The sequence below is a fragment of the Parasteatoda tepidariorum genome, chromosome 3 (assembly GCF_982258835.1).
Source record: "Parasteatoda tepidariorum strain Cologne lab strain chromosome 3, Ptep-v5.0, whole genome shotgun sequence".
Classification (NCBI taxonomy): Eukaryota; Metazoa; Arthropoda; class Arachnida; order Araneae; family Theridiidae; genus Parasteatoda; species Parasteatoda tepidariorum.
In genome coordinates this window covers 110,481,475-110,504,690 of record NC_141757.1, presented here as the reverse complement: position 1 = coordinate 110,504,690, position 23,216 = coordinate 110,481,475, and the positions used below count along the sequence as shown (strand labels likewise).

Sequence of the window (23,216 nt, the reverse complement as noted above, 5' to 3'; positions counted from 1 at the left end):
AACTTTAATGTTAAAAAACTCCTTAAAAGATATTTTTGAAACGAAATAGAGATAGTTTAATAAACGATGCAGAAAATAGGGTCTTTGAAATTCTAAAAAGTAAATAAGAAATTTTAAAGTAAAAAGTTTAAATGAATTGAGGTAAAAAGTTTAAATTTTTGTAAAATCTTTTTTTACCAAAACGTGACTTATGCCTTTTAAGCAAATTAAGGAAGAATTAAGCATAAATTTACAAAATTTTTAGGTTGTTTGAAGTAAAATCTTACAATAATGTTCATTCAACCGATTTAGTGTCTTAAATCGCTATATACATTAGTTACATCTTAGATTTCACTCATTAATTACAACAATTTGCTATAAGTCATTAATTTTTCTCTGCCTTCTTTCTACAGTTAAAAAAATTAAATTTTTAAGTATAGTAATAAGGAAATGTGATTTATTGCTCTAAATAGTAAAAAAACTACGCCTTTTTTTAAAAAGTAGTTAAGCTACGCATTGTATATTTTTTTAAATAAAATTAAGCTTTGCATTATTTTTTCAAAAAGCTTAAGTCACTCATTGTTTTTAACAATAGTAAACCGGACAAGGCACTGTATCTTAATAAAAATTAAGACTTGCATTGCTTTTCACAGTTAGACCACGATTTGTTTTATAAATAGTAAAGCCACGTAATGTTTTAAATAATAGTTTATATATATATATATATATATATATATATATATATATATATATATATATATATATATATATATATATATATATATATATATATATATATATATATATATATATATATATATATATATAAAAGTTCAAACTGTAGAGAAAACATGGAAAAAATTATAGAATAATGAAAAGAGAAGAAGAAAAGAAGAAATTATAAAAATAAAATGAAATAACATAATAACATAACTTAATAACATATAATAAATAAATAAAATAAAATAAAATAAAATTTTTGAAAAAATTTATAAATATCCGGGGGAAAAAGATATAGTCTCTTCATTAGCTCACACGATTATATCCGCAAAAAAAGTAGTGCTTTCTAATAATGTATCAATGAAGCCAAAGCAAAATATATCAATACAATAGTGTGAGGAGCATTCAAAAAACTTTTTGAAACAAAATAGAATACAGTAAGTAATAAATATCACGTAAAAACAGAAAATAAAATGTAAAGAAAAAAAACAGAACAAAACAATAGAAGAAATCTATAATTTCTTTATTAATAAATTACTATAATTTTACTATATTTCATGAATAGGAAAATAAATTTTTTTACATTTTATTTTATGCTTTTTCGTGATATTTATTGCTCAATGTGTTCTATTTTGTTTCAAGAATTTTTGAGTGCTTCTCATGCTATTGCATTGATATATTTTGCTTTTTCTATATTAATACAATATTAGAAAGCACTCCTTTTGGCGGATATAATCGTGTGAGCTGATGAACAGATTATATCTTTTTTCCCCCAGATATTTATAAAATTTTTATTTTACTTTTAACTTATGTTATTTTATTTTATTTTAATAATTTTCTTCCATATATATATATATATATATATATATATATATATATATATATATATATACAGACGTGCCAACCTAGCAAAATTAACATTCAGGAGTTTCCCTAACAAGAATTCAGGAGATTTCAGGAGGGGTAAAAAAAGGTGCATGGTATGCAACATTTGGCACTTCTAAGGAATTTTAAGTAAAAAATTTATTAAATATAAGAATGCAAGAAATTTTACACACTAATAGAGCAATAATTGTTTAAAAATATTAAATGGAAATAAAATAATTAAACACAGATTTAGCAACACAAAACTATATTAGGTAGATACTTTTTAAATAAATACCATTTCCTTAATAAAACATTATTCAAAAACCCGACACTGTAATAAAAATACACAAAAACTTTTAAAAAATAAACAAATTGAATAAGTATTTTATTTTAAAAAACCAATTCAATACTAATGTCTGTACAATAAAGAACCAATTATCCGGGATGCTCGGGACCATCGCTATCCCGGATGTCTTAATTTCCCGGTTTCCTGGATCGACAAAAAAGTGTCGTTAATCGATGTTTTATCAAACCCAAATTACAAGGAAAAAATGTAAACACATTTTAAAGTAAGAGAAAAAAGAAAAGCACTCCTAAATCTAAAAAGGAAAAAAATTGTAGAAAAATAAAATTTAAAAGAATAAAAAAATTTGCAAGTTTAGACAAGAAAAACAAGTTTAAAAAATAATTACGATTCCTAAATCAACTAATAAACAAAACCAATGATTAAATAACGCAATATATTTCATGGGGGGGGGCGAAAATAAAAGGAAAACCTATTAATCTAAATAAAAACAACACTTGAAAATTATCGAACCGAAACGATAGTTAAAAAACGGCACTAGCATAAATATTAAAACCTAGAACAAGGCAAGATCAACGGACTTTAAAAAAAAAAAATAAAACTAATGAAAAAATTTGGTAATACAAATAATTTTATTGAGTGCAAAATTTATCATGAAAAAGAAAAAAAAAACGTAGCGGAATCAGAAAAACGAAACTGCAATCTGCTTCATAAAATAATTGAATGCTTAAATTAATAAACAATTCTCCTTTTTTTTTTTTTTTTTTTTTTTTTTTATAAAAACGCGATTTTTAATTAAAGCAGGTGTGATTCCACATCAAGAAAAACTTGCGAATGATACCGCACTTCCAAAGAATCAGAATTTATTCAAAAGAAAAACATTTTATTTTTATTAATCGATGTCAAATAGATAAATATATTTTTCTCTTTCATCTTCTGTTCACTGATATGCATGTGCAATGCATTTTCCCCACCCCCTCGTAAATCAAACTAGCAAACGAAATCATCATGCCACTCCTTTGAGTTTAACGACCTAAAAGAGAATAAAGATCTAAAATCTTCAAGGTCGCGGAAGAAATGACGTTTCTCTGGGTAAACGGGGAAAAAAATTCTTCCCTTCCTCACATTTTCCTCTACTCAACTTCAAGGATTAGTCCAGTTTCCGCTTTTTTTTCTTCATATCGTTTTAATTCAAAATGGCGGGAGAACCGAGCAAATTTTTTTTCCGGATTATCTGGATACCAGATAAATGGTTCTCTACTGTATGCATGAAAAAAAGAGTTGCAGACTTAGCTCTCCGCAATTAAGTCTTGCTAAAGTCATTGGTACATGATTTGTTGAAATTGATCCATACTTCCGTTTCGACTTAAGACATCCTTGAATTATTTTTTTTTAAATATACGAAGACTAAACGAATAATTGATATCACGTTGCTAGTTTACGAGCTTGTTGCCAACCGTGGAAAAATACGCATTAAAAACTATAAAAACAGCAAGATACAATATCAATTCCAACTATCGAGAGTACGAGTTTCCCCACTCCTGAACGGACGTCACTCGATAACGACATGTGACGTCATTGCATTCAACTCCACACGAAAGAAGAGGAAGATTTCACCCACCCCCAGTGTAAGGGGGCGGGTGAAATAGGAGTGTTTTTAGAGGTAACGTTGAAGAGGGGGGAAAATAAAGCATGTTCAGCTACGCTTCAGGCAGATGGTAGTTTGATAAGAGGGGATGGAATTCAAGCTGAAAGAAAAACTTACCTTCGCACTCGCGGAAAAATTAGGTAATTTTGAGTTTGGCCGTCGATCGCAGTAAAATTCGGGAGTTTTTCAAATCAATTCCGGAGGGCGGGAGAATAACTCAAAATTCGGGAGACTCCCGCAAAATGCGGGAGAGTTGGCACGTCTGTATATATATATATATATATATATATATATATATATATATATATATATATATATATATATATATATATATATATATATATATATATATATATATATATATATATATATATATATATATATATATATATATATATATATATATATATATTAAATGGGCCTTATTGTAAAAATTAAAGTGTAAAATTTCACAGCAATAATAGATGGATTTCACGAATACTTCACCCAGGGTGCCAGTACTTTTTACCGTAATTTGATTCAGAATGTTTACAGTATAAGTAATGGTTTTAATAATGCATAGTTAAACCACGCACTGTCTTTATAAAATTTGATAATATTTGTAAAATTTGAAATTAAATAATTATATGCTTAAATGACGAGTTGTTGAAAAAAATTTCATGAAATAGCAAATAAAAGAATGCATTTCAGTCAGACACAAAATCAAAGCGTTTAAAGCAAAAACGAAAGCTATCTTTTTTTAATAACATTAATTTTAACTTTCTTCTCAGTTTATTGATTTTTTTGCAAAACAATTTTAGCAAAATTTAAGAATGAACCTTCTAATTTAACTTGCTAAAGAAAAATGAAACTAATTTATTATTTATTATGTTTTACAGTTTTATTTTTGTTCTTTTTCCTTACCAGATAAAGTAATTTGTTACGTTCGAGAACAGAGAAGGAAAAAAAACAATGACGATTTTACTAATTAATGCCAAGTAACAACTATTTATAAAATAAATGAAAGTGACTTGATATATGTGCCCAGAAGGTGATAATTAATAGCCCTGAGATCGATGAACGGGTTTAACTTCTCTGACCTAAATCACGTGATTAATTAGTTAATTAATTCCACTCAAGATTCAGTTAGTTTCGTTTTGAAACAGACATCGATTCGATTACACAGGAGTTTCATTAAACAAGATATCTACATTCAAATTAATTGGGAATTTTTATCTTAATTACTTGATAAGAGGTGTTCTTTCCAAGAATAAATATCTGTTCCTACTAATATTTGCTATTATTAATAATCGCAAGTTATACATTGTTTATATATTTCTGAATAAATATCATGTATTCTTTGTGGGATATAAACAACTATAATTATAGCTTGTTTTGTTTTATAGCTGCGTTCAAACCAGTTAATTTGTAACACTGGTCAGTATTTGACAACAGCACTTTAATGTTCATAAAGAACAACAAGTGTTGTAAATATGTGATAACATTTCTGTTAGACAAATATACAAGCCAAACAAATATATAATTTCTGTTCTGCCAAACATACAAATCTTAACCATTTACGGGCCAATACCGCTCTATAAGCGGTATAGCACTATGACATACTGGGTCCAATGCCACGTAAATGGTAGCAAAAATTATATTATGATTTTATGACATTCATTTTGGTAATAAATAAATTTTATTATAAATAATTATATTATTAAAATTGTACTTCGTGATAAGTGAACGGGAAACCTTGGACTGTTGTGGGTTAATACCCAGATTACCAAAAAGGTTAATACGAGTATATATATATATATATATATATATATATATATATATATATATATATATATATATATATATATATATATATATAAAATTTGAAGTTTCAATGACATTAGCATTTTTTTTAAAAAAAAGTAACGTTGAGTGAAAATAATATGTATTTTACCGTTTTATACTTTTATTTCAAAACAATATTAACTATGCTACACAATTTATGTTACAGTTTTCAATTTTAACAATGGACAGTTAGACCATAGATAGAATATTAAACTGTTCTTTGCCAGTAGTAAAAAATCTTATATGTTATGAGTTCGTTGCTTGCATGTTATTTGCAATGTAAAGATAAGTTTAATATATACGGTAGTTAATTTTCTTTTATTTTTAAAAGTATAACCCCTTGACTTGCTAAGAAATGTTGCAATTGCTTAAAAAAATATATATATATATTGTTTTAAATTCTAAAAATTAATGAGTGTACTTATGTATCATAAATTTCACAAAATGAAAAATTGAACATAATGCATTTAATAGATTGCAGTTACTTCTCAAGATCAAAATTTCAAATCTTTTTATACAGTGAAAATAACACGACTTTCCATTTTGTCTGGAAAAATGTGCTTTGGTCTTTAAACTAACGCATTACAGGAAAAAAAAGAAAAATAATAAATGAGAAAACTAAAAAAGAACGAAAGAAAAAATGAATTGAAAAACAGAATAACGGAATATATATTTTGGGCGAAATATAACACTGGACCCTGCGCTGAATTCTAAAATTTAAGTTGAAGTATTATAGTAAGTCCTTTATTTTATACGTGGTGAGCATCCTTTAAAAAGAAATAAACTACAGTATTTCAGAAAAGATAAAAATTTATAAACTAGAGTATTTACACGGAAAAGTTGCTTTGGTATTAGGTGGATAGAAGCATTTTTATATAAAAAGGATAATAGGCTTCATTTTTTTTAATTAAGAAATATTGTCTTCATTAAATTATAACTCTGCAAAGTGTTTTTGCTTTGAAAATATTAAGTAAATGCTACTATATTGTTATCATATTTACTGCATTAATAACTATTCAGTTTTTATAATTCATGTGAGAAATTTTGTTAAAAAATTAAAAAAAAATTTTAAAAAAATCATAATTGATACAATTTAAAAAAACGAATTTTCTTTATTGCTAAAAATATAATGAAAACAAAATAATAATAATAAAAAATATAAATATTAATTATTTTTAAGAAGTTAGGGAGTATTTCAGTACAGGAGTCTCCAATGAAAATTTTAATATCAATTAATTGCAATACTTTTTATTCCATTTTCATGAAAACCTGTTGAGATTATGTATATAACAGCTTATCTAATTAAAAAGTGTCCTCTTAAAAAAAACGCTATAAAACGCATATAACGTAAGTAAAAAATATATAGCGCTTTTAAAAACTAGTTTATGGTCACTTTAATGGCCATTACGTAGTAAAATAAGATATTTTACACACTCTAAATATTTCTTTGTTAGATTAGAGTTAGTTATCGGCAAAAAGAGTTTTGGTGACTGTAAAAATAATATTTCACCCGTAAAGCTATCATGACCTTAGAAATACATGTTTTATCTTATAATTTTCCCGTACAATACAGCAGCTGGCCGTAAATTAACTTTATGCTTGTGATAGTTACCTACATTTCAGCCTTAACGTTGTTTGAGAATGAGATGATTTGCTGTTCAGCTGGGGAACAAGTCTGAGAAGTGTAGTGCTGTCATCTGTGGAGGAGCGTGGAAATTACATGTTCGTTGCCCGTAGCCTACCAACGTGGAGGGAATGCGAGAAAGATGATCTTAGATGGCAGTTGGGATTGAATCTGAGATATTCGGGATTGTCGAAAAATGTAACCAGCATGAAAAAGGAACATTAATTGTACATCCCCGAATAGGGCGAGTTAAAACGATTTACATAGTAGCCTCGGCAAAATGAAGTTTTTTGAGATCCAACTACTACTAATAAGACTAATTTATTTCAAATAAACAAAATGTAGAATTCAGTTTTGATCATAGAATACTTTGAGTTTAGAAGTCGAATAAGTACTATAACTTCAAGTAAAAGAATAATTTTTAAGTACAATAATTTCCTTAATTTATACTTCATTCTTATGCGTGCAAACAATTGTCGTTAAGGCAAAGGTAAAAAGCGATTAATAAAAATATATTTAAATTGGAAATTGCAAAAATACAGATTTATTGAACAACAAAATTTTTAGCAGAAATTTAAATAACAAAATTGGATCAAACATTCCACAAAAGGAGATTTTTGCCACCCATGGTGAGAATAGCCTCCATAAAAGTGTAAATTTACTAAAAATAGGAGGTGCCTCTGCCTCGCTCGACAACTAATTTGAACCAATGAAACCATTTAACAATGAATACCATTATTTTGAAAAATAAAGATATACGTAAGTGTAAGTTGTTAGGTGCTCACGTTTCGTTTTAATCGTTATTTCAAAATTTAATTCAAGAAAATCAAATATTTAAAGTTTATTTTGAATTTTTATAATCTATTTTAATCGGATCGTTACAGCTTCTGGGCTTTTACATTTACAGTTGATTCAACTATTTAAGTGAACAGCGCGTACTACAAGGATTTTCTTAGTTGATTGTAAGTAATCATTTCAAAAATATATAAATAATTGCATTGTACTTAAATTATTAGTTGGCATTATATTTTCTAGAAATGATGCCTGTATGCAGAGATGCCAACTGCTAAGATTTCTCCGAAATATTTTATTAAGCCAATTTCCGAGAATTTACTAAGCAGACTACCGAGAATTCTTTCTAGTTATTTATAGATAGATTTTGGGTAAAACTACTTGTAAAAGTTCGATTTCGTTTTCTTTGAATGGTTGGATTAAAGAACATATCATCTGTTGTTGACATTGTTTTTCTGTACTCTAAGTCACAGAAGTATTATTCCCTCATAATTTTTATTATATTTTAATGCTTTCAGTATAAGTTTCAATAATCCTATACTTACAATTTGGAAAACAACGATCTTTTTTAATTTATAAAGACATGTTTGTTTTTTATTTTTAAATTGCATTTATTTAATATTTATAAGACTTTCTTCGAAGAATAGAACACATTTCCGCAGCAATTCGGACACAAAATTTCGCAATATTTCTCCTATATCTTTCCGTTTATTTCAGATTGCATTTTCTTCCATTTTTTAAAAAAAAATTAGATTAAATTGTTACTATTTTTTAAACTTAATAAGTCTTTTACTATATATATCACTTACATTACACTTACAACACTACATATCATATTACTTTAAAAAAAGTGTTATAATGTTTTTAAAGGGTTCATAAAGTTTCCTTTACTTATAGATTATATTTGTTTCTTATAATCAAAGTAAAATGGTAACACAAGAATATTAAGGATATAATATGTAGTTTATAACGAACCATTGCAACAGTTTAGTTTTTCAAAGAAAAGTAGTATCATTAAAGTGACATTAACAGTAATTTTTTTCACTAAATAATTAACTTTATTTTAAGAATAAAAAAAACAATAGGCATCATATTTGACCTTATTTAATTACGAAGCATACGCATTCGTATAACGTATACAAAATTCTCCAAATATTCCAATGATTTATATTTATCCTTTTCTTTAAAAACAACTATTAAAACTAATTAAATTTAAATAGTTTCAAAAAGTATTTTTTTTTAAAAAGAAACTTCTTATGCAGGTTGATCTAAATTCCTATAGTTTGAATACGGAGTTCGGATTCCTGAAAAATCGAAATTTAAAAAAGTCGTATAATTAAAATTTCAATTCTCAGGAACTACTCGATCAATTACTAATTTTGTATGTATGCCTTACAATTCAAATTTTTTTTCTAACCATTATTAAATAAAATATTAAATATTTACGAAAAAGTTATTTTTAGACAATTTATAAAATAACATACGGCCTTTATAATTGTGCGTTAAATTTTTTCAATCCACTTGAAAAGCTCTCTAGTCATTTCTCTGATTCCGGCAACTCCCTATATTTTGGAGTTCAGAAATCCGAATCCGACGAAAAAATAGCAGGTTTATTCAAAGAAAGTGCGTTTCCGTGTCCGATTTGGAAACTTAAAATATCACCCCTGCGCTTTTAATTAGCATATTTGAAGTCACCCCTTTGAACCATTAAGAATGAGTCCTAGAAGGTGAAGATCCGATCATTAGATCAAAAGTTATCAGGGTGGTCATTTTTTTTTTTTTTTTTGCGCACTGAACGTCTGAAAATTTATAATTCAAATCTGTTTATTTTTTGTGTGCTTTATCTCTAATTTATTCCATCATAATGCGAAGAGGATCCTTCATAATTTGATTTTATTAAATAGAACAGAATGTATTCTGATCTATTTCTTTACTCTTTGCCTTTCTTTCACTGTTATCAAATTAATTATTCCCAGATATTCTTAAAATAAAACATCAACTTCTTCTAAATTATTTCTCATTAAAGAATGTATTTTTGTCTCTATTTAGTACAGAATTTTGTACGAAAATATAAATATATATATATATATTTTCTTATTATCTGTTATTATATAAACTTTGTAAAATTTAATTGTATTAAGAGCTTTGGTTTTTTATTGAACAGATAAACTAACAAAAATGTTTAATTTATTGCAGCAATTTTATTTGTAATTGCCATAACGAATCGTGATTATTTATACTGTGATCCTTAATGAATTTATTATATCGCTATGATTTTATTGTTTTGATGTTCGCAAAGCATGAGTAATTAAAAAAAAATAATTTTCCTTCAGTTTTGATTTTAAAAATATTGTGTAATCATTCGGTTATGTTATAGTTCTTCTTTAAACTAGAGCTACATTTGTTGTGTGTGCGTACTTTTGTTACCAAAATTATATTTGTAAAACTTTAAAATATAATTGTGCTTAAATTGTCAGAATTTTTATTGACAACTGAAAAAACGCTATAGAATCTTCTATAAATATGATAAAACAGACTTTTTGTTTCTAATCAATGATGATTATGAATACACTTGAATGCATTACAATTAAAAAGAGATAATTTTATTGAAATAGTTAATCTTTATTTATTTATTAATCTATCTTTATTCAAATACAACGCAATCTTTTTGCAATATTGCCAAAAGGGTTATATACTTCAAACAATATTTTTATTTCGTATTGTATAACAAAAGAAAGAGAATATAAATATTTTAAGAAGGGCGCCAGGACGAGACTTGCCATAGGCTCATCTTTCCATAGACACGCCTATGTTCATGCTGGTTATAACATCAGACTACGGGCAAAAAACGCATCGGTGCCATGTCTCTCAAACACTTTCTACGTCAATGAATACGTAACTCTTTCAATCCTCGACAAATGGCTGCACTACACTAGATCAATTCGTTTCACAATTCGCCTTGATTCGATAAACAAATCAACCGAGTTTAAAACAACGTCAAAACCCGAATTAAAGATTATTCATACGGGCAGAAAGATCATTTACGGTAATCGACCAAAATTTAAGGGAAGACTATTTGCTTTACGGGCATTCAGTTATTTTTACGGTCAGAGACTGAATTACTTTTCATCGGTCACTGACCGTAATTCAGCTGTGAGAGTAATTGAGAGAGAGTGCCACGATCGCACTTTCAGTGTTTGCAATAAATGTAGCTCTGAGTATTATGAAATTTTGAATCGTAAAAAAATTTCATGTATATCGTTTTTTTTTTTTTTTTTTTTTTTTTTTTTTTTTTTGAAACGTGCAATGAAACTTTTCGTTTAAATTCTAGTTAATTTTCTTCTTGAAGTTTAAATCTTTGAAACGAATTTTACAAAGAAGAATTTTTTAAGGTATTTCTTATATTTTATCATACGTTAAAGAATCTATAACCAGGAAAAGTACTGATTTTTCAAATAATATGTTCTTTTAAAAATGACTTTTTAAAAATTCGTGTCACACGAAAAAATACTATTTATTTTTTGTGTGGATTTTTTTCAAAAAAAAAAAACTTATCTAATAATTAACGCAGAAAAACAATTCGTTCGCTATTTCAGCTGGTTTAAATAATAAGAAAACTCGATAGTTCATTAAATGATTTCATGTAATAAAAAAGTTGTAAGAAACATGCTTGTTAAGTTCCAAATTAACTGAATATTATTTAAAAAGTACTGCTGGCTTTAATATATCTATTCATGTAGAGTTTTAATGGCGTATTACATAAAATGCTATTAGTAAATGAAGAAAAAGCAGAGTAAATAATATAGCAAACAGTAGAGTAAGAAAAAAATAAATAGGTAAGCAATATGGTCAGTAGTAATGTAAGTGATATAGCAATTACTAGTGTAGTAGTTTACCGGGCACAGTAAGTAATAGTGTAATAATGTAAGTAATATATTAAATAATAGTGATGTAGTGTGAGTAAAATGAGTTATAAAAGATAATCATGTCTGGAATCAAGTTTTATTACTGTCGCGTATTCCTTGATAAACGCCCAAGTCTACGGTAGTCTTAAGCTGGAACCACACTATCGATTTGATGTTTGATTAGCGGCATCAATAAACAAAATTTTGCTTGAAAATGTCAAGTTTCTAGTATTCGTTTGCTTCAAACTATTTTTATATAATAGATTTAACTGGAGTTCATATATCTAAAGATGTTGTGATAGTCAGTTCCACAACTCACTAGTAGATTAGTTCACAGGAGAGAATGACAGCGGCATTAGTATAGTTGGCTTGGTTCGCTAAAATATAGCTTTCACACACCACATCAAAATCCTATTCATTATATTAAATTTCGTTTCTTTTTTATATAAAAAAAACCCCGAGAGGTGGCATTCAATTACGTTAAAAATGCGCAAATTATTTCTTCTTCATCTTTTAACTTTCCTTTCGTACGTTTGAAAAAAGTTCAACTAACAGCAACTTCTTAACAACAAGAAAACTAACAGAAGATTTAATTTTTTTTTAAAACTTGTATTAACATAAATGACTTAAACTAACTGGCTGGTACATCTATCATATCTATCATAGTTTATAAAACGAATTATTTCACAAAATATAGAAATAGTTAACACTTAGTTCGTTATACACACAATACCAACAATTATTAGTATATAAATTCATAAATCTAAACACATAGAGGAGAGTGGGTAGAGGGTTGAGACCGGGTACCTCTATTATGTCGAAATTAATTCTGTGATCTAGAGGGAAAACTCTGAATTACACTTTTCTAGATCAGAAGAAGAATCTAATATATTGGCGCTTTGTTGTTGATTCATTCACGGTGCAATTGTTGATAAGTTTGTATCACTATGTCGACTCTCAAATGTTCTTTTTTTTTAAAACTAGCCTTATTTATGGGTTATTACAGTTATAAAAATTATTTTTAGTCCTTCTTATTATACGTTTACTAAAAATTCATACCATAGCAAACATAAGGATTCAGTCTAAGAGTAGCACTGTTCTGTTTCGCTTCAATAAGCTCTACTCTCGATGTAACACTGGGTACTACCCATTCCTGCACCGAGTACTATCTCACCCAGTTTTACACAGAGTCCGGGTACTATTCCACCCTCCTTGATGCTGCTGATGCCATAAAAGTTCCATTGCTACGCGGGAGGAAAATAACTACCTCACATACAAATTACATGCATAATATTCTTAAGTTATCGCATAAAATAGAAATGTCTGCCACTTTTTCACCGAAGTTCTTGTATTTCTAAATTTTTCATAGAGTCCCCCATATGCACCCGGTCTTACCCGAACCACTAGTCTCAACCGCTCTGTTCTACTACTAGTGGGGTAGACAGAGTGACTTTCTCCTGAAAAGAAATCATTAATAAAAAATGTAGTACCTCTATGACTTTTAAGGAATGATATTTTCTACACAACTAAACAACTTTATTTGTTTCTGACAATTTCTATTTCGAGCATTTTAGCTCCGACAGCTTTTCGAATCTTAGCTACCCGGTCTTAAATGACTTTTCTTTATGTTGTTAATACATAAAGTTTAAAGGGAAGTTTAGGGATGCATAGGGAAACTCTGTATTTACATTTTCCATCAAAATTAAGTTAAAAGTGGCTGTAAAAGTGTATAGCACATTTTCTTCACACGATTTTCAGTTTCTTCTGTAATTCTTAAAATAGTTCTTATAGAAATGTGAATGCATAGTATTAGTTCTTAAAGAAATGGTAATGGATAGTATTAGTTCTTATAGAAATGGAAATGAAGAGTAGAGTAGTTCTTAAAGAAATGGGAATGGATAGTAACAGTTCATATAGAAATGTGAATGCATAGTATTAGTTCTTATAGAAATGGGAATGAAGAGTAGAGTAGCTTTTAAAGAAATGGGAATGGATAGTAATAGTTCTTATAGAAATGTGAATGCATAGTATTAGTTCTTATAGAAATGGAAATGAAGAGTAGAGTAGTTCCTAAAGAAATGAGAATGGATAGTAATAGTTCATATAGAAATGTGAATGCATAGTATTAGTTCTTACAGAAATGGGAATGAAGAGTAGAGTAGTTCTTAAAGAAATGGGAATGGATAGTAATAGTTCTTAAAAAAATGGGAATTGATAGTATTAGTTCTTATAGAAATGGAAATGAAGAGTATAGTAGTTCTTAAAGAAATGGGAATGGATAGTAATAGTTCATATAGAAATGTGAATGCATAGTATTAGTTCTTATAGAAATGGGAATGAAGAGTATAGTAGCTCTTAAAGAAATGGGAATGGATAGTAATAGTTCTTATAGAAATGTGAATGCATAGTTGTTATTACTGTTGTTACTAATTCCCATCTGGTCTGACTCCGTCAGACCAGATCAATAAATCCGTCGACATTTAGGAAGTCCGAAACTAAAAGGAGAGAGAAATGAATGACGTTCCAGTTCAGCCATAAACAGTTCAAGATATGCTCAGTTGATGCCTGGTTTTGTTGGCATTTAGGGCAAGGAGGAAAGATCTTTTGATTGGCAGAAAATGTGAGACTTTTCAGGTGTCCACTGGCCAGTCGAGATAAGCAAGTGTTGGTCTGCCTGTCACCAGGAAGAGATACAGAGAGTCCTGGTCTTTTGCTTTATACTAGTAGTGAATAGGAGGAAGCAGCCACATTTGTTTGTTCTGGGCCTTTTTCCTTGCTAAAAGTTCAAGGTATGTAAGCTCTGAGGTGGAGGGGACTGGATGATCTAGTACCTTCTTTGCAAGAGTGTCTGCCAACTCGCTTCCGTGGATATCGACGTGGGACGGGATCCATTAAAAGTGGACATCATGCTGCTGGGAATCGAGCTTTACTTTTTGCGAGATCGAAAGGCCCAATTTTTGAGGTGCTGAATTGAACTACGGCTGTCGAATAGTATCCAAGCATTTCCAAAGTGCCCTTCACTCAAGATTTTCTCTAGTCTCCTGTCGATTGCAATTAGTTCGCTTCGAAAGACGGAACAAAAATCAGGGTTGTGTTGATGAAGAGTGTAGGTGTAGTTCTCTCGAGGTGTTTCAATAAACGCTCCACTGCCTGTCTATCCATTTTACTGCCATCAGTGTATATTTTGATGTCGTTTGGAGGGATTTTATTGATGATTTCCAGGGACAATTGTCTGAGGAAGTCAGGCACACAGTCTTTCTTATCAAGTGTGGTAGGGAGGGTTTCATGGAAACTAACATTGGAAAGATCCAAGCAAGTACTGAGATTGCAATGAAGATAAAGAGGTTCAATGTTTTCAGCGATTAACAGTTGTAATTATCATGACTAAAAGGACTGTTTTTCTTTAGCCTTTGATTGCAGGTCCAATAATTTATGTAGATAAAGCAGTTAAATTGCCTTGGTCTAAACTGGAAAGTGTATTGAAATATTTCACTAAATTAGCTTGCCTTTTAAAGTTAAGAGGATGCAGATCTGCTTCGTAAAGGACGATCTCTGAAGGACAGCTACGTTTCAATCCAGTGATGATGCGAGCGGCGCTCAGTTGAACCTTTTCCAATTTGCTTAAGTTAGATTGAGAAGCACAGCAGTAGACAGGATAGCCATATTCTAGAATTGGCCTAATAAGAGCCTGATAGGAAGTCCTAAGAGTAGTTGCATCTGCTCCCCAATCCCTACCAGCAATACACTTAATAATATTTTGGCGCTTCCTGGCCTTCGAGACAATATAATCAATATGTTTGTTACTTGTAAATTCGGGATCGAGAATGTATCCCAGGTATTTTGGGTGTTTCGCGTAGGAGAGCTTCTGGTGTTTGAGAAACAAGGATGGTTCATATTTATTAAGTCGCCTATTGGTAGTGAAGAAGGTGGTTACCGATTTGGTTGAAACTCAATTTGAGTTCATCTGCGTACTTGGATAGAGCTTCTAATGAGATGTTGAGTCTCGACTCAAGCTCGACAACGTCATCCCCGCTGACCCAAAGAGCAATATCATCAGCACACATTCCGATGCGAGACCCAAGAGAAACAGTTTTCTCAATTCCGGTCATGTACAGAGTAAAAAGAGTTGGACTGAGGACAGTTCTCTGGGGGACACCCTGGCTGAGATGAACCGAATTTGAGAGAGTTCCATTGAACTTCACCCTGATATGGTGAATGTATAGTATTAGTTCTTTTAGAAATGGGAATGAAGAGTATAGTAGTTCTTAAAGAAATGGGAATGGATAGTAATAGTTCATACAGAAATGTGAATGCATTGTATTAGCTCTTATAGAAATGGAAATGAAGAGTACAGTAGTTCTTAAAGAAACGGGAATGGATAGTAATAGTTCTTATAGAAATGTGATTGCATAGTATTAGTACTTATAGAAGGGTATAGTAGTTCTTAAAATAAATGGGAATGCACAGTGGAAGTTTTTATAGAAATATGAATGTATAGTACAGTGGCGTACGCAGAATTTTTTCAAGGGGGTGTTCATAATTTTCTGAAACTACTAAAAGACATTCGAATCTGTTATAAAGCACTATTATTTCCCTAATTTAGACAGCTAGACAATTTTGACTTTTTATTTAGACAACATTGTTTAGTTAAATTTTGATTTGATTTTTTAAGTTTAAGAACAAAATGTAATATTTTCAAAAAAAAGTTTAATATCATATGGGTGGAAAGTAACACTTTGAGGGCCACTTTCACATTCATCAGATTTTGTTATGCTAGAAACGTTTTCTTCAACGGAAGTATCACATTTCTGTACAACAGAAAAACTTACATTGGTACTAGATGCTGTCACCTCACTAATTTCAGATCGTGATTTTGTCTCAAAATAATTAAAAATTGCTAAATTCTTGCGTTAAAAATTGTTAAATCCTAAAGATCCAAGAACAGCAAATATACGTATATATTGGCTCAGAAATATCCGCTATGCTACGATCTCAAAGTTTCGAGCTGGAATGAATAACTTCAACGAGCACAGTATCTCTGGTATTGTTACTGATTTCTTCATTAGTCGAAATACTGGCGACGACGGTTTCGACGACTGAATGAACATTTTGTTAAGACAAAACAAAACAGATTTAGCGACAAGCTCCAAAAGACAAGCGGCAGAGATAACTCTTAGTCTGACTAACTAACTCCACTGTACTCCGTTCCCCCTTTTATATAATTTTTCACCGCGTCTCCAAAATTCTCGAATTGTCTCAAAGACGACAGAATGTCTAGGATTCCAGAATCATCACGTAAAGACCTCGCGAATGACAGCCAGTCTCGAAAACTATACTGGCAGGACAGAAAGGAACCAGTTCATAACAGTATCACGTCAATTTGGTATCAAAAGTACAATCCTATTATAGTAAATGTTTTTTCAGTATTCTGAGAAATACCGTGAGAAAAAAAGAAGGGCATAAGGTTAATAAAAATATATAGTCTTAAAAAATAATAGCTCGCATAATTTCTACTAAAATTTTATTTTTGCCATTTTGTCTGAGCTCAAGGGGGGTGTTTAAACCCCTAAACCCCTCCCTTGCGTACGCCACTGGTATAGTATTATAGTTCTTATAAAAATGTGACTGCATAATGGTAGTTTTTATAGAAATGGGAGTGTTAGGTATATTAGCTCTTTCAGAAATATGAATACATAGCAGTGGTTCTTATAGAAATGGTAGTTCTATGAAAACTAGAGAGTAGTAGCTCGTTAACACTTTGAAGCATATGGGGCACTGGTGTCCTTTTTACATATTTTTTGTAACGCTCTAATTACATGCAAAAATATATTTTGGTGTTTCTTAATAAAAAACACAGTCTAATAGTTACTAAAAAAATCTGTTAGATTATCGGAATTATATTTGTACAAAATAAAAAATCCAAAAAGGGTAGATTGAATTTTTTTCCCGATCCTATACAAAAATTTATCAATAACTGATATTGTAAATTAAAGAAATTTCGATGATAAATAAATGTTTTCTTACATCTAAATAACTGCAAATAAGCGCAAATTTGAAAAATTATTGTTTGGAAGTGAGCCGTGTTTGGAAGATTTTGCCTTAAAAGCAAAAAAAATAGATTAGGTGTTTGTTTCATGCTGTATTTCATAACAGAAAGTCATTAAAATGCAAAATATAATATTTTTCTCTTAATCTGACCTTAATTAATTGAAAATAATGAAAAAAGTGTGAAAAATATGTTTAATAAAAATTCAGCTTTAAAGGTTAAGAAATGTGAGGTCATAGTTTTTGTTTTTATAGATATGAGAATGTAGGATATTTCAATACTTAAAAGAAATGTAAATACATACTATAGTAGTTCTTACAGAAATGTGAAATTTGTAAAAATTTCTGCATTTCCATAATAAAAGTTCTTATCGAAATGTAAATGCAGGGAATGAAGTTGTTCGTGTAAAAATGTGAATGCATGGTAGTAGTTTTTTAAAACAAAATGGAGAATGGAGGGTTTAGTAGTTCTTATACAAATGTGAATGCAGTATTTCCCTCATACTTTAATAATTAGGTGACTTAAAAGAAATGCAAATGCATACTAGTAGTTCTTATAGAAATATGAAATATGTGGAAAAGACTATTTCTATCGTAGTAATTCTTATAGAAATGGGAATGTAGGTGTATAGTGGTTCGTGTAGAAATGTGAATGCATAGTTTTTTTTTTTTTTTTTTTTTTTTTTTTTTTTTTTTTTGGTTTTTATAGATATGAGAATGCAGATATTTCAATGCAGGATGCATAGAAGTAGTTTTTTTCTAAAATAAAAAATGGAGAATGTAGGATAAAATAGTTCTAATAGAAGTGTGAATGCATAGTTGTAATTCTTATAGAAATCGGAACGTAGGGTATAGAAATGTGAATACAGTGTTTCCCTTAACAATAAGGGGGACATTGGAAAACACTCATAAAATAGAAATTGTTAGAAACCTTCACTACCTGCTCTACCTCGGGGATTAGACTCACTGTCACATCTGTGATGTCCCAAAGAATGGAGCTTCTCCGTAAAAGATTGGAATTTTTCAGCCAAACTGCTCAGGTGCTTCTCTTCTTTTACGGGGGTGTGGTCTTTGGCAAGCTCAGGGAGGGAGCCCCCACCTCCTCCCGCCGTTGTGTGGGACGTGATGGGGGCGCACGCAGCAGTCGACGTCACCGCCGCCATCTGCAAATTCAAAATTAAAAATATTTAAAATAAATCAATATGTTAATTTTTGCAAAAGTATTGAGAAAAAATTGATAGGGTAAAAATAGTTTTGATTATTTTTTTTCCAGCTAAGCTTTCCGTTTGATCAAAAAGAAGCTTTACCTTAAAGTGGGACAGACAAGTGGTACCGTTCTTATACCCAGATCAGTGTTCGGTAAATGGTGGCTCACGAGCCACACGTGATATTTTTGTTGTTTGAGAGCTAGTACTTCGATTAAGAATGTTTGATAGAGACTTTGGAGCACAGTTTTCTAAGCACTGGTCTATATGTCAATCGGTAAATGAAATTGCTAAAGCTGTTACTTAAACAAGTTCTTCTAGTTCCAATAACAGTACACCAATGATGCATAATTAATTATGGTAATAGGTACAGATTAAAACACGGAATAAGTTTTGCATTTAAAAGTTAAATTAATGGGGGAAGTATTTTTAATAAGTTTTAAAATATGCTTGTATTGGTACCAAGATAATTTCCATAGGTATTGTGAAAAAAAGTTTTTACGACCCAATGAAAGGGATGAATACCGGAGAAAATTGTTGATTATGATAATTTTTGATTTTCAGAAGTTGATCTCAAGCTATAGTACTATTTTAAATGAAATTGGATATAATTAATTTTAATTTTGGAGGGAAGGAACGAACATATTTTGGTTAAAATAATCACATGGAGGGCAACAAATAAAAAAATTGAGTGGAACTGTTTTATCGAAATGAATTATGTCGGTAAATGTTCATCAGTTTTGAGCGTAATTTTGTAGTATTAATAATACAGATTTATAAATAACGCACTTTTTTTTCTCCCCGTTCGAAGAACGAGTATTCAGCTAGTCAATAATATAAATAAATCTTGCTTGTTATTACAAGATATAATAACAGATAAACGTAATAATAAATAGACAAAATAACAGACAAACATAATAAGTTATAGATACAATAACACAGCTAGTCAATATTATAAATTAATCTATACTTGTCATTTACAGGATACAATAACAAACAGATATAATAACACAGCTAGTCAATAATATAAACGAGTCTATGTTTGTTATTACAATGCATAATAATAAACATATATAATAACATAGCCAGTCAATAATAAAAATGAATCTGTGTTTGTTATTACATATATATAATAACATAGCTATTCAATAATATAAATAAATCTATGTTTGTTATTACAAGATTCAATAATAAACCGATATAATATCATAGTCAGTCAATAATATAAACGAAACTATGTTAGTTATTATTCAATAACTTCTAAAATCAATGGAATAAGTATATCATTGTTTGTGATAGAAAGAATATATTATTACGTCTACAATAAAATCATTTATAGATTTAATTATTTTCTTAATGTATAAATTCCAAACAAAAAATACCTTTTTAGCGTTAATTTCTTTTATTTCATTGAAAACAATTTTCGCTATCAGACAATATTAAAAAAAATAATAATTATGAAAATACCCAAAACCAATCCCAGATCATTTAATTGTTACTCAAAATGGACTAACAATTAATTTCTTTAGAAACAATTTTCATTCGTATATTCTCAAAACTAAATTATTTTTTTTTAGTAACAGCAATCCCCGATTTCATTTTAAAAAAAAGAAGAAAGAACTCAAAGCCATTAGATAAAAGGAGTGCTTAAAACTAAAACCGCAACAAGAGTAAAAAGAAGAAAGAAAAGAAGAAAAAAAAAGAAGAATTTGTCGCGAAATTCTCTTAGTTAAGAAAACTAAATTAGCAGGAGTTTATGATAATCTTTTCTAATGAAGGTTTTCCCAGATAATGGTGTGCCTCTAAAAAAATGTGCCTTTTACTCTTTTAAAGTGAGGCATTTTAAAAGTGGATGAATGCATGTATGAGACACTGACATAGTCAAAAGAACTTTTCGGTCTGTTAATTTTTTTTCGATATTCTAATTTCTTTTCTACAAAGAGAGGAGTTAGTGAAAACACCCCTTTGTGTTAATGAAGAAAAGAAAAAAAAGAGATTACACAGGATTTAATTGTATTTTGTTTAGAATAATCAATTGAGCTTTTTAAAAAAATTGCGATTCTTCCCTTTAACGTCGTTCAGTAAACATGGATTTCAATAGAAGGTTTTCTTTCATGATGTTAGGAAGAAAAAAAATCTTATTTTAGCTGCATTACAGTATTTCCTAACTGTTCTATTGTTGTAAGTCAACCAATATCTATCGGAGCCTAATGGCTTTTGAACAATGTATTGCGTTTAACTTGTACGCAAAATTATAAATGTGTCATATCGATTTGTGGGACAAGAATAAAGTCCCTTCAGCTGAAGACTATAAGTTAAGCGACGGAATTTTTTGCGGCATAATTTTTAAAAGTTGAAAAGTCCATTCGGAGCTAAGTGTCGTTTATTATTTTTTTTACGACTTTAATAATCATCATTTCATTTTAAAATTTAATGGAATTATAGTATTAGATTATGTAATACAAATACTCAAATGAATAAACTTACGCTAATATTTTTAAATTCATTCCAACACTAATCCTTCAATATCTCAATATAGGAAATATGACTTCCATAGGAATAGAATATATTGAATATGGGTATAATGTGTAAGTATTATTTGTTCTAATATAAAGACCATAATTATTCATTGTTAATACTGTTTTTCAATTGGTGTTTGTTTCATTTGAACTAGCACAATTTAAAAAAAAAAAGCTATTCCTGAATATTTGGTAGACATAGCCATGTTTAAAGCAGCGTCTTCCATACTAATAATTAAAATGATGCAAAATTTTAATTTGAAAGTGAACTATTAAATGAATAATCCCAAAAAACTGGAATGGAAAGATATACTGGGTGATTTAAAAACGTTCTTTACTTCACAATTATGAAGATGGAAACAAAAGTTGTGTTACACATTGTAACAATAATTTTTGAGGCACTAATAAGACTTTGAATTCTTCACACTCTTTATTGATAAGAACTTTTCACACTCCACGGTTTGTTCTACTTTGAATTCTTCACACTCTTTATTGATAAGAACTTTTCACACTCCACGGTTTATTCTAATAATGTTTTTGGACAAGTCTTCAGATTCTCATGACTATGGTTCAGGATTCTAGGAGCAGATAGAGCCGAATTCCAACTCGAGGGCAGAGACACCTACATCGAGATTTTGGGAAGGAAGTATTGGAATGGTGGCAACGACAGTGAAGAGTCCCTTTTGAAGTAATTTGATACCTCAGTCGATGATGTGAGTTGGTGAGGAGCGGAGGCTTCGGCCTGCCGTTGTTCTCTCCAAGAACGTGGAGCAACGTTTGAGTTTCAATGAAATGAAATTGTGATAATTTTCAGGATCCATCTTGATCCGTAAAGTTTATAGCAGAATACAATGATCTAAATTAATTTTTGATTTCTATATTAATGTAAAAATATTAGAAATATTCATTTTTCGTGTACTCGTGACCTCAATTTGTTATGATGGAATAAATTTGTGTAAGTAAATCTTTTGTCGTTTTCTTAGGATTATGATTCTTTTTTATTTCAGCTTAATTTACTTATATCTAAATTTAATATATTTATTTTCCAGAGACTCTTTTTAGCTTTGTACTACCACTAAATTGTTAAGTTAACCACCACGTGTGGTAGTAAATTTAATCAGTTAATTGCTAGGTTGTTTAGGATGATTGTATCCAATATTTTATCTAATTCTATTAATACGGCTAATTTGATTAAGTTTTATCTAATGATTTTCTCTTTGTTCATTAATGATATTCTACTTCATCACCATAAACTTTAATTCTTTTTTTACACCACACAGCGCATAATAAGTTGGCATGTTTGGGAGCTGCTTTCATGAAATGTTTCTTATCGAATCATGAAAACCGGCGCTTATTTTTGAGCTCTCAAAAAATGCCAACTTTTATTATAATTTTCATAATTTTGAAGGAATTAAAGTATTATCAAGTATATAAAGGTCATTGTCATCCAGGATACGTGAACTGTTACGATGCTTGTGATGCAAAAAGGCGATAATCGATAACAATGAAGCAAACTGCCAATATTATATACCGATGTTGCAAATGCGAAACAAATGGGTTAATCATTAAAAAAAAATCAAATTTTGTTTTTAAAACCATGAGACTGCAGCTTTCTCTCCAAAGCTCAACTCTAATTTTGCGATTTTTGGAAAATACTAAAATTTTTATTGTGATAGAATTATCCAGATTAAACTCAGAATGTTGGCCAACGATTCAGCAATTTCTTCTTAGTTTCTTTACAACATTTGTCGCCAATTCAAATGATTTTTAATTTTTTTGTTTAA

At 29.4% G+C, this 23,216-nt stretch overlaps 1 protein-coding gene across 8 annotated transcripts in view; it reads right to left on the bottom strand.

Moving 5' to 3' along the window:
- Dgk (diacyl glycerol kinase 1) overlaps positions 1-23,216 on the bottom strand; it is a 464,938-nt gene that overhangs the window by 149,066 nt on the left and 292,656 nt on the right. For 4 of the 8 annotated variants that reach the window (XM_087159924.1, XM_087159926.1, XM_087159925.1 and 1 more), the window contains exon 7: positions 18,649-18,871. In XM_087159924.1, coding sequence (XP_087016050.1) covers positions 18,649-18,871 — 223 coding nt within the window. The remainder of the gene's footprint in view (positions 1-18,648; positions 18,872-23,216) is intronic. The other 4 variants (XM_087159928.1, XM_087159930.1, XM_087159929.1 and 1 more) reach the window with 1 other exon arrangement.